At 51.9% G+C, this 11110-nt stretch overlaps 1 protein-coding gene across 2 annotated transcripts; it reads left to right on the top strand.

Annotated features, from left to right (window-relative positions):
- Positions 1-2074: 2074 nt before the first annotated feature.
- Positions 2075-7914, top strand: MBL2 (mannose binding lectin 2). Of its 2 annotated transcripts, none has more exons than XM_043596714.1 (5): positions 2075-2195; positions 3941-4117; positions 4536-4652; positions 6247-6321; positions 7462-7914. In XM_043596714.1, the coding sequence occupies exons 2-5, from the start codon at positions 3952-3954 to the stop codon at positions 7833-7835; spliced, it is 732 nt and encodes a 243-aa protein (XP_043452649.1). In that variant the 5' UTR covers positions 2075-2195; positions 3941-3951; the 3' UTR covers positions 7836-7914. The 2 variants fall into 2 exon arrangements, with proteins under 2 accessions (XP_043452649.1, XP_043452650.1); XM_043596715.1 differs by having other exon boundaries at positions 2110-2220; positions 3942-4117.
- The last annotated feature ends 3196 nt before the right edge of the window (positions 7915-11110 follow it).

The raw sequence follows: 11110 nt of genomic DNA, 5'->3' as shown, positions 1-11110 counted from the left end.
TCCGACGTCAGCCAGGTCACCATCTCGCGGTCTGCAAGTTCGAGCCCCGCGTCAGGCTCTGGGCTGATGGCTCGGAGCCTGGAGCCTGTTTCCGATTCTGTGTTTCCTTCTCTCTCTGCCCTCCCCCGTTCATGCTCTGTCTCTCTCTGTCCCAAAAATAAATAAACGTTGAAAAAAAAATTAAAAAAAAAAACACGGACCTACAAGAAGACAGACATAAGAATATGCATCTTCAAGGGAAGACCTTCCCCACCGGAGTTAAGGCTTTCTCATTGTCCCTCTGCTCATCCCTCCCTCCTCCACTCGTGTTCTCTCCCCCTGCTTCCCAAGCCACCTTTCCTCTAGTCTGGAGCATGTAGGGTTCTGGTTTTATGTAATTCTCTCGGTTTTAAATTCCCACCTTGCTGGGAGGTCTGCCCATTTGCTGCATGGGTGGAATAGTCTTTGTCCTCTGAGCTCGGGGCCCTTCAAAGTTGTGTCAATGGCACCAGGAAACACAGCCCTGAGAGGGGTCTTCTGTACAATGGGCCCCAGGAATCTGGGAGTACACAGAGCTGAAGACCCTTGAGAAGCCAGAACACCAATCACAAGGCAGAGTCAAAAGGAAGTGGCCCCGCCCTGACTCCTCACCAGGGAAAAAGCAAACCTCTCAAGCTGTTTGGTAAGGCTAAGTGTTTCAAAGAGTGAGTGTAAGTTTGCGGGGAGGGCGGGAATCAAAGGTCAGGTCAGGGACTTGAAAAAGGCCACTTGATCAGGCTCGGGAGATAAGAAGCTGACGCTACTGGAAACCCAAGCACGGAGGAACCGTGGATTGGTCTGGTGCCTGCTCCTGCTCAGGGGTCTCTGCTCCTCCCAGGGGACTCTCTCAGGGGACTCTTCCTGTGTGCCCAGCCCTGGGATGCGCCCTGGGAGGCAAGCCAGGAAGGTATCTGGGAAAGTGGGCACTGACGTGAGCCATGGCTGGAGAGCAGTCGGGCAGGCTGCTTTGAGGAGGTGATGCGGAAGGACTCGTTCATCTGTAATTGTTTATCCAGCACTCTCTCTGCTCCCAGGCACCCTTCTGGGTGGGGCCACAACAGCTGAGAACCACAGCCCCGTTCTGGAGAAGTTCTTGTTCTAAAGGAGTGCGGTGGTCCAGGAGTATACAATTAAGCAAACAAGACAGTTTTACGGGGAGAGAAATTATAGACAGAGAATTAAACCAGGAAGACACGATAGAGTGGCCACTTAAAATTAAATGGTAAAGGAAAGCCCTTGCTCCAGAGATAGTATTTAATCTGAAATGTGAATGACAACAAACAGTCATGCAGAGGTAGAGGGAAGTGTCCTAGGCTGGAACAGCAGTGCAAGTGCCCGCATTCAACTTTGAACTTGAGTGATTTACAAATGCTTCCTCCCCTGTGGCTCCCTCTGTGACATGGGTGCCTCATCCAAAGATGACATTTTTTTTTTCTTAAAATTTTTTTTAACGTTTATTCAGACTTGAGAGAGAGTGTGAACAGGGGGAAGGGCAGAGAGAGAGGGAGACACAGAATCCGAAGCAGAATCCAGGCTCAGGGCTGTCAGCCCAGAGCCCGACGCGGGGCTCGAACTCACAGACCGTGAGATCATGACCTGAGCCGAAGCTGGACCCTTAACCGACTGAGCCACCCAGGCGCCCCCAAAGATGACATTTAAAGGGAGGCATGAGGGGACTCAGTGGTTACCCCCACCCCCCACCGCAGTAAACCTAACACAAATGGAAGGGTGAACTCGTCAGAGCAGCTGACACAGAGGTGTGCGCCTGTTCACGTAGGTGTGTGTGTACGTGCGTGTGCATATGCGTGAGGTCACATGCTTGGTAGAGCGTCTAACGGTGTCTCTTCTAGAAATGAATATCTGGAGGAAACCAGCGGCTAGACTCTGAGTCTGGAGAGTCAGAGTGGTGGAGCTGTGGGGGTGGGCGCATGGGAGGGGGCAACGGAGGGAGGACTTTAGGGTATTAAAATGGTGAGCTGTCCAGTGCTGAGCCTCCGACCCCACCAGCAGCCCTGGAGAGCTGCCCAGTGCACAGCGGCTCTAAGGACAGTTGTTTATTAATCTGGGGTTGAAGGCCAGTCCGGCACTGTCCCTGGTCACCAGGTTAATTGGGCCTGACGTCCCTGGGCTGGAGGACCTGCTTCCCTGCCATAGCCTCAGTGCTTTGAGGAGGCCCTAGTAAGTCATTCCTGGAGGACAGAGGTAAAGGCCCCGGGCCAGGGGTCTGGCCACTCGACTTGATCGTGTGAGGTCCGGGCAGGGACTTTGGTGGGGGGTTCAGGTCCACTCGGGGCCTCTATCTCCAGCTGACCTGGGGCATTTGAATCCTTCCAGGGTCCACTTGACCTTCTGTGAACTAAAGGGTGGTCTTTCCAGCCAAAGAGAAGAATGGAAGTGGGGTGTGTCCGCCAGCAACATGTTTAAGCCTTGACTTTGGCCTCCAGCGTAATTAGGGGAAGTTAAAAAAAAAAGAAAGAAAGAAAAAAAGATAGAAAGCGGAAAGGAGGAGAAGAATATGATCAAGAAAGTTCTCCTCCAGGGGCACCTGGGTGGCTCAGTCGGTTAAGCATCTGACTTCAGTTCAGGTCATGATCTCACCCTCCGTGAGTTCGAGCCCCGCGTCAGGCTTTGTGCTGATGGCCTGGAGCCTGCTTTGGGTTCTGTGTCTCCCTCTCTCTTCTGCCCCTCCCCTGCTCATGCTCTGTTTCTCTCTGTCTCAAAAATAAATAAAAACATTAAAAAAAATTTAAAAGAAAAAAAGAAAAAAAAGTTCTCCTCCAACTTATTACTTCTCACTGAGTCCTGGAGGAAGGGAAGGGTTAAGGCGGCTGACAGGCCAGGGAAGGCAAGGGCAGATTCAGGAGTTAGGGAACAAGGCCCGGGGACACTGGGATTAGAGCCTCGAGAGGCCCATGGGCAGCCCAGCGGCTGCCAAGGTTTCCTGGAAAGGGGGCCAGCTTGAGCAAAAGCTGGATGAGAATCTGGCGGTGGGATCAGGGCACAGAGCTGGGGAGGCGTCTGGGCAGCATGCAGAGGACCCTGCCAGGAGAAGGAACAGACCGGACAGCATGCCAGCTCCAGCGTCAACAGAAATTTTAGGAGCCTGGGTTCTGGCTGGCAAACGTGACCTCTCAGTGGAAAACCTCAAGCCAAGGGAAGGAGAAAATCCGTCTCATCTGGCCAGGATCGAGGACCGAGAGAGGTTCTGTTCTGAGGGTCAGAACCCTGCCTCAGGGCACTCTGGGTCCTGAGCCCCCACCAAGTGCCTGTCACAAAAGACACACTTGCTACAAGATGATTGACAAGCTGTGGGGGAAACAGCTGTACACGATCCTGAGGGCGGATGGGGCCTGGAGTGAAAGACGGACTTTTTACATGAAATGAGAGAACGGATGTCATAAACCGGGTCCTGCCTCATGTCATCTGCTGCAGTTTGTCTAACTTTAGGGCCCATGGGAAGGGGAAGAAGAGGGAAACTGAGGTTCCCTTGGCCCTCAAGACTCCTCAAGGGAGTCAAGAAAGAGAGTCAAAGCTCTCTGCCAGGCGATCAGCTCTCTGCCTTTGCCAGGCCACTGGGAGCGGGGCTAGTTTGTGATTTCCAGATCCCATGGGCCCTCGTGCACAGGGTGGCCTAAGTTACCCAGGCTTGAACCCACAGGGGCACTGGAGCCCCAGGGAGAATGGGCCCCTGTTGTGTTACTCTTGTGTATATGACTCTGTCACATTACCTTTGTTTTAGCACCTCTACGACTTTTTACTTGTGTGTTTCCCCTGTGGTGTGAGAGTAAGTCAGAGCCGAGGGCTATACTAGTCCCCTCTGGGTCTGCTGCCCCCAACACAGGGTCCAGCGCACCAGAGGTGATAGCAAAGGTTGACTGAACAAGATGAGACAGAATTATTTTCCTTGACTTTCTCCACTCTGAGGTGAGGACCATGTTCCCGTCTTCATCACTTCCTGTCCTCCTTCTGTGTATGCTGACAGCATCCAGCTCAGAAATAAAAATCTCCGAGGATGCCCTGAAGACCTGCTCAGCGATCGCCTGTGGCATCCCAGGCAGAGATGGACGAGATGGACCCAAGGGAGAAAAGGGGGAACCAGGTACAGGACGGGCCGCTTAAATCTTTACCCCCAACACCAGACTGTTCCCCGTAAGGGACCCAGCGGAGACAGGACGAGGCTCACCTGTCATCCTGCTGGGTAGTGACTCACTCAGAATCATTCCTGTGAAAGGTCATTCTCTCCAAAGCAAAGATGCTTCTCTGGTTCTCTAGGATTCCACGTTTCCACCCCAGAATCCATGGGGTGATGCATGGTTATTTGCAGACAGCAGGTGTCCTGCCTGTTCAGGGAGCTGGCCCGGAGGACAGGCTGTCCCCTGGAATGCAGGAAGATCTTTTTTCTTGGGTCACCACTGGTTCACTGGAGGTTTTCTGGGGTCATTGTAAATCGAACTGAACTTCTGGAAAAAGGGAATGAGCCACAGCCCCTGGATCACTTTTCTTTCCTCTTACAACAGGGCAGGGGCTCAGAGGCTTGCAGGGCCCTCCGGGGAAAATGGGGCCTCCAGGAAACACAGGGCCTCCTGGGGCTCCAGGAGTAAAGGGCGCCAAAGGAGACCGTGGAGACAATTCAGGTAAGGAGCTCACCCCAGCACAGTGTGGGCCTAGGGAACCCCAGACCCTGGGGACTCCTGGGCCAGGTGGGAGGTGGCCCATTTCCTGCTGCCCCATCGGAAGACGCTCGACTCCTGCCCATCCAGCACACGCGTTTCTGTGAACGTGCTGCCTGAGTGCAGCCTTCCCAATCCTGCCGGGTCACCCCCCTCCAACCCCAGGCCTCTGTGGGACACGGGCCTGCCTCTTCCTCAGCGGATGTAGTCTGCAAGCAGCTCCAGGCTGAGAGGCAGGAACAATGTCCTCTCGAGAGTGGGGTTTATGTCTATCGTCAAAAGCGTGGCGTGGAAACGGTGGGTATCCTAGGACCCCTGAATCCCGGGGAATGTGGTGGCAACCCCCGTTCAGGGTAAAATCAAGTAAATTTGGTGACAACAAAAGTAAAATGATGACCTCTTGTTAATATCTGCCAGCTGGCCCATCAAAATTATAAAAGTATTAAGAGGTTTTCCTAGGGGCACCTGGGTAGCTCAGTCGGTTAAGTGTAGGACTTTGGCTCGGGTCACGATCTCACGGTCTGTGGGTTCGGGCCCCGCATCGGGCTCTGTGCTAACAGCTCAGAGCCTGGAACCTGCTTCGGATTCTGTGTCTCCCTCTGTCTCTGCCCCTCCCCCACTCATGCTCTGTCTTTCTCTTTCTCTCTCTCTCTCTCTCTCTCTCAGAAATAAATAAATATTTAAAAAAATTAAAAAAAAGAAGTTTGCCTAGAATAAGAAATGAAAGAGAATGATTAAGAAAAAGTTATCAGGGGCGCCTGGGTGGCGCAGTCAGTTAAGCGTCCGACTTCAGCCAGGTCACGATCTCGCGGTCCGTGAGTTCGAGCCCCGCGTCAGGCTCTGGGCTGATGGCTTAGAGCCTGGAGCCTGTTTCCGATTCTGTGTCTCCCTCTCTCTCTGCCCCTCCCCCGTTCATGCTCTGTCTCTCTCTGTCCCAAAAATAAATAAACGTTGAAAAAAAATTTTTTTAAAAAAGAAAAAGTTATCAAAAAGGAGAATAACGAGTTGGGTTTTTTCTTGTAAACAACGATAATACTGCAACATTTTAAGCAATATGTGAACAACAGGATCCAGAGCCCTAATAATTTACAAGGTTTTTTAAATGTCTATTTATTTTTGAGAGACAGAGTATAAGTGGTGGAGGGGCAGAGAGTGAGGGAGATACAAAATCTGAAGCAAGCTCCAGGCTCCGAGCTGTCAGCACAGAGCCCAACGCGGGGCTCGAACCCACGAACCATGAGATCATGACCTGGGCCAAAGTCAGATGGCTTAACCAACTGAGCCACCCAGGCGCCCTACAAGTTTTGATTATTATTATTATCACTATTATTATTATTACTATTGTTTGTTCTGAGTCACAGTTTACAAGAGCTACTAAGTATATCTCAGAAGGCAGGAATGCAGGGGTTTTTTGCTTCTTTTTGTTTTCTTATTTTTTAGAATAAGCATACTCTTCAGTAAAGCTTTCTCCTCCCCCACTCCGCTTTGGCAAAATACTCTCCTCTCCAATTTAGGGTTCCTCTTCCCAATAAATACCCTTCTCCCTATTGCTTTGTAGTTGTGGAGACTAAGCTGGCTAACCTGGAGGCAGAGATGAGGAGACTGAAATCGGAACTGGACCATGTCAAAAAGCGTAAGCTTGTTTTCTGCCCCCCGTGTGTTCTTGGCTGTCACCTTTTTCTTCAGAGTGCCCTAGGTTTCGGGGAGGGTAGACGAGAGCTACCATTTAAAAAAAAAAATTTTGGGGGCCCCTGGGTGGCGCAGTCGGTTAAGCGTCCGACTTCAGCCAGGTCACGATCTCGCGGTCCGTGAGTTCGAGCCCCGCGTCAGGCTCTGGGCTGATGGCTCGGAGCCTGGAGCCTGTTTCCGATTCTGTGTCTCCCTCTCTCTCTGCCCCTCCCCCGTTCATGCTCTGTCTCTCTCTGCCCCAAAAATAAATAAAAACGTTGAAAAAAAAAAATTTTTTTTTTAAATTTTTTTTTAATGTTTTTATTTATATTTGAGAGAGAGAGACAGAGAGAGAGAGAAAAAGAGCTTGAGCAGGGGAGGGGCAGAGAGAGAGAGGGAGACACAGAATCCGAAGCAGGCTCCAGGCTCCGAGCTGGCATCCCAGAGCCTGATACGGGGCTCGAACCCACAAACCATGACATCATGACCTGAGCTGAAGTGGGACAATTAACTGACTGAGCCACCCAGGCGCCCGAAAGCTAACATTTACGAACACTTACCACACACCGCGGCCTGCGCTAGGTTAGCATTATCTCGTAATATGGTTTCATTCAATCCTCCCAGTGGCCCTATTTGTGCATATTATACCCATTCTGTTTACAGGTGAGGAACAATAGGTCCGGGAAGTGTAGGTAATTCACTCGCTGTCACACAGCTAGGAAGTAACAGAGGAAGGATTGCACGTGAAGTTCTGCGCCTCCAGAATCCTGGCTCTTTGTCCAGCAATCCCTGGTCTCAGATGGCAGTCCATCCACGTCTGGTGCCCGAGCCTGGCAGGGTGGCCCAAACACCCTTCCCTATGTCCCCTGTACTGGGACGGTTTATACAGACGTTCCTCTCGTGGGCGGGATGTCCCGGGAGAGTGCAAGCTTTCTGCCGGGGGCTTGCTCTGCAGCTGAGGAGTGCTCCCTTACTAGGATCTGACTCCATGGTTGAACACGGGACTATTTCTCTGAGTCCGGAGTTCCCAGGGAAGGGCTTTTCGCCTAGTTTCTCGGGCCGAGCTCCAAGCCCAGTCAACCCATCCCTTCCATTGTGATTTCAGTGCAAGCCTTCTCCTTGGGCAAAACACCTGGGAAGAAGTTCTACGTGACCAACGGTGGAAGAATGCCTTTTTTCAAAGTGAAGGCCCAGTGCGCCGAGCTCCAGGGCACCGTGGCCACGCCGAAGAACGCTGAGGAGAATAAAGCCATCCAGGATATGGCCGGCAGCCCTGCCTTCTTGGGCATCACGGACGAAGTGACTGAAGGCCGGTTTATGTACGTGACGGGAGGGAGGCTTGCCTACAGCAACTGGAAGAGGGATGAGCCTAACGACCACGGCTCAGGGGAGGATTGTGTGATCCTCCTCCAGGACGGGCTCTGGAATGACATTTCCTGCTCTTCCTCCTTCCTGGCCGTCTGTGAATTCCCAGCCTGAGGAGGAGGTCGCCTCCTTGGCTTCCCACTGAGCTCTCTGCTGCTCCGAAAGAGAATTCATGGCCCATTTCCCCACTGCACACCACGGTGTTGACTCATTCCTTCAGGGGGACGGAGGGAAATAAAGGGATGTGCTTATGGGGATGAGGAAGTGACAAGAAGTTGACAGCCGGGCTCGAGGGTTTCTGGTCCAGTCTGTAGTGAAGGACACCCTCTGTCCTGCCTAAGAGCACAGCATCGGGTCAGAGTCAGCCATGGAAAGGGCCAAATCACACCCTTCCTTCTGCAGTGAGGACACCACAGCCTCCCAGGGAGGCCAGTGGAGGCCAGTCTGCATCAGAGCAGTAGACCTCAGCCTCCGGGAGACCCAGCTCCTTCTCCCCCACACCTTGCCACTATGGCATGTTGCCAAGCTCTCCTGCCCTACGTGCCTTCCCATGGCTAGGCCAGCCCCGTCTGACGTGGGTGCTGTTTTTATTTTTATTTTTTAATGTTTATTTATTTTTGAGAGAGAGAGAGAGTGGGAGGGAGACACAGAATCCGAAGCAGGCTCCAGGTTCTGAGGTGTCAGCACAGAGCCTGATGCGGGGCTGGAACCCACGAACTGCAAAATCATGACCTGAGCTGAAGTTGGACGCTCAACGGACTGAACCACCCAGGTGCCCCCGGTGCTGTTTTTAGTTGACCGTGAGTTGCACCAGGAAATCTTTCACCACCAGAGTGTAATGTCCGGCGGTGTCCCACATCGGTAACAAGGATTAGACCAGGAGTCCCTTCACCCTGCCCAACTGGCCGTGGCCTCCCTATCATCACTAGGGTGATCTTGAGGACAAAGGGAAGCCTTCCCTCCCTGTTTACTTTTAGGACAATGATTTGACATTGTGACATATGCCAGCATCACGGAGGAGGCGATGGCCAGGCAGGCTGTGTCCCTCTCCACAGGGCAGGTCTCAATCCCTTCATGTTCAGCACCCCCTTCCTTCTGTGACATCCTCGCCTTAACACGGGTCCACACTATCCATTATTATGGAGACAAGAGGAAAACTCCCCAAAGGTGAGTTTCACACCCTGTCAAACTGTGCAGTGTCATCCAGATCACGGGTGCCACCCTGTCGGATTATGCAGAGGCACCCAGTCAGCAAGTAAAACCCCCCTCCGAGCAGGGTTCTGTTGCCCTGTTGGCCAGCAACGCTGCTCATGACCAGGACTGGTTTCCAGCAACCTCGGGGTAGGTGGAGCTGAGGTTATATGGAGCCCATGCAGCAAACTGGGGAAGGAAAGCGAATTCCAGCTTCAATGTATGCCATTCACAAAATGAGATCAGAAAATATTTCACGAATGGACCAAGGGCCACTTTAACCTACTGAAATATTTATGTAAAAGTGAGCTTTCTTTGTATCTGAATTGCCAAGAGAGAGCACTTCATATTTAGTAAGTGTTGGATGAGTATTTGTTGAACGGGTACAGCAAAGAATTACCAAATAGATGAGAGGATTGGACACTGAGAAGTGAATAGAGGGTAGGGTTCTCTCCCAGGCGAGCAGGACCATCAGGGCGGGGGGGGAGGGGGGATCACTGGGAGGGGACTTACTGCCTCATTGGCACTGGCAGGGGGAGGGTGGCAGGACCTGGGTCCTTGCCTCTAAGGGTTAGCTCTTCACTGAATTTTTAGTAAGGCGCTTCTTCAGACACTGTACCCGGGGGCACCGAGAAGAATATTCTCGTGGTGTAGAGCAGACAAGGTCTCTATTTTCAGTGCAAATCCACACTGCTTACCAAAAGAACGGGGAGTGCTTACAGTTTAGAGGCACATGTGGAACCACAGGTATGGCAACTAGAAAAAGGAAAGACCAGAAACTTTTGAGAAGGAAAGAAGATACGCATAGAACAGCTCCAAACAAGAGAATTCCCATCAGCAGGCATGAAAGTCACACCCGGATTTTCTCATGGCTGAGACAAAAATGAGAAAACGGACAGGTAACCATTAGGTAATTCCTTCTATTTTATGTAGGGGGGTGGGGATCGTGTCTACCCTTTGTTTACACTGTGCATAAAGGCCAGTGGTGTCCAGCTGGAAAGTGGTAGAATGTATAGTCACGTACTTCACACGGATTGTTCCCCAGGGTCTACCGATTGATTGCCTCCTTAGTTCAGGGAAAGGCAATAAAAATCTACAGGACAAGCTCAGATTCTTCCATCCCGTTTAGGATTCTTCCTCGCCTGTTCTTCCCTGATCTAGAAACTGATCGTCTCTTCAGAGCTCCTCTCTAAAGGTAACCCCTTGCTGCCCTGCTTCCCTTGATCTAGAACTGAAGCCCCAGCTCCCTGTACCCCATCAGCTGGCAGCGGGGTGCCGTGCAAGTTAGCTCAGAGGAGTTGGAGTTGGTCTAAAGATACAGGATTCTCAGGGCACCTGGGTGGCTCAGTCGGTTGAACGTCCAACTTTGGCTCAGGTCATGATCTCGAGGTTCCGTCAGTTCGAGCCCCTGGTCAGGCCCTCTGCTGTCAGCACAGAGCCTGATTCTCGGATCCTCTGTTCCCCTCTCTCTCTGCCTCTCTCCCTCAAAAAGATATAAACGTTTAAACACTGATAAAAAAAAAAAAAAAAAAAAAAAAAGATCTAGGATTCTCATGAGAGTCCAAAGATAGAAACCGCAGTTCTCCAGGCTTCCCAGGACCTGGAACAAGAGGGAAATTATGGATTTGCGGTGACTCGCCAGACGGTCTCTCTCATTCAAGGGCTGAGGACAGGCAGTCTCCTTTACTAAGGAGCATGCAGTCGTTGATCTCTCTCACACGAGGGACAGAATGAACCGAGGCGCTCCAAGGACAGACCTTACAGGCTTCAGGCAGCACGTTCCTCTCGAGCCCTGTTGTCGGTTCTGATGTCTGTTCGCTGCCATCGCGTTTCCCAGGCTGGGTTTTTTTGGACCAGGGAACTGGGAGACTTCTCCAAGCTGCAATCTTCCTTTGCTGACTCACGCCAGGAGCACAAACCTGAAGGTCATACATCAGAGTGTTCCTGGAAACGAAGCTGGTATTCACACCTCTGGGGAGCCGGGGCCCTGACCCCGGGGTCACGCCTGGGGGAGGAAAGAGGCCTGACTCTCTGTGTGCCCTGTTAGGGCTAAAGGAGAGGCGCTTGGTGGGTGGGAGGTTCAGGATTTGGAACCGGGAGCTTGCGGTTTGAGGTCAGCTCCCTGACTAACGCATCGAGTGGCCCTCAGTCTTCCTATCTGTAAATTGGTCTGTAATGGCTTCTTCCCTGGAAAGTTG

Source organism: Prionailurus bengalensis, chromosome D2, assembly GCF_016509475.1.
Source record: "Prionailurus bengalensis isolate Pbe53 chromosome D2, Fcat_Pben_1.1_paternal_pri, whole genome shotgun sequence".
NCBI lineage: Eukaryota > Metazoa > Chordata > Mammalia > Carnivora > Felidae > Prionailurus > Prionailurus bengalensis.
The sequence above is the reverse complement of the archived record's forward strand: the minus strand, read 5'-3'. Positions and strand labels throughout refer to the sequence as shown.

Excerpts from the sequence above, each read along its gene's own strand:
- MBL2 (XM_043596714.1), top strand. The coding sequence starts at position 3,952 with ATGTTCCCGTCTTCATCACTTCCTGTCCTCCTTCTGTGTATGCTGACA. Across the intron at positions 4,118-4,535 it reads GGGAGAAAAGGGGGAACCAG|GGCAGGGGCTCAGAGGCTTG; the intron begins GTACAGGACGGG and ends CTCTTACAACAG. Across the intron at positions 4,653-6,246 it reads AGACCGTGGAGACAATTCAG|TTGTGGAGACTAAGCTGGCT; the intron begins GTAAGGAGCTCA and ends ATTGCTTTGTAG.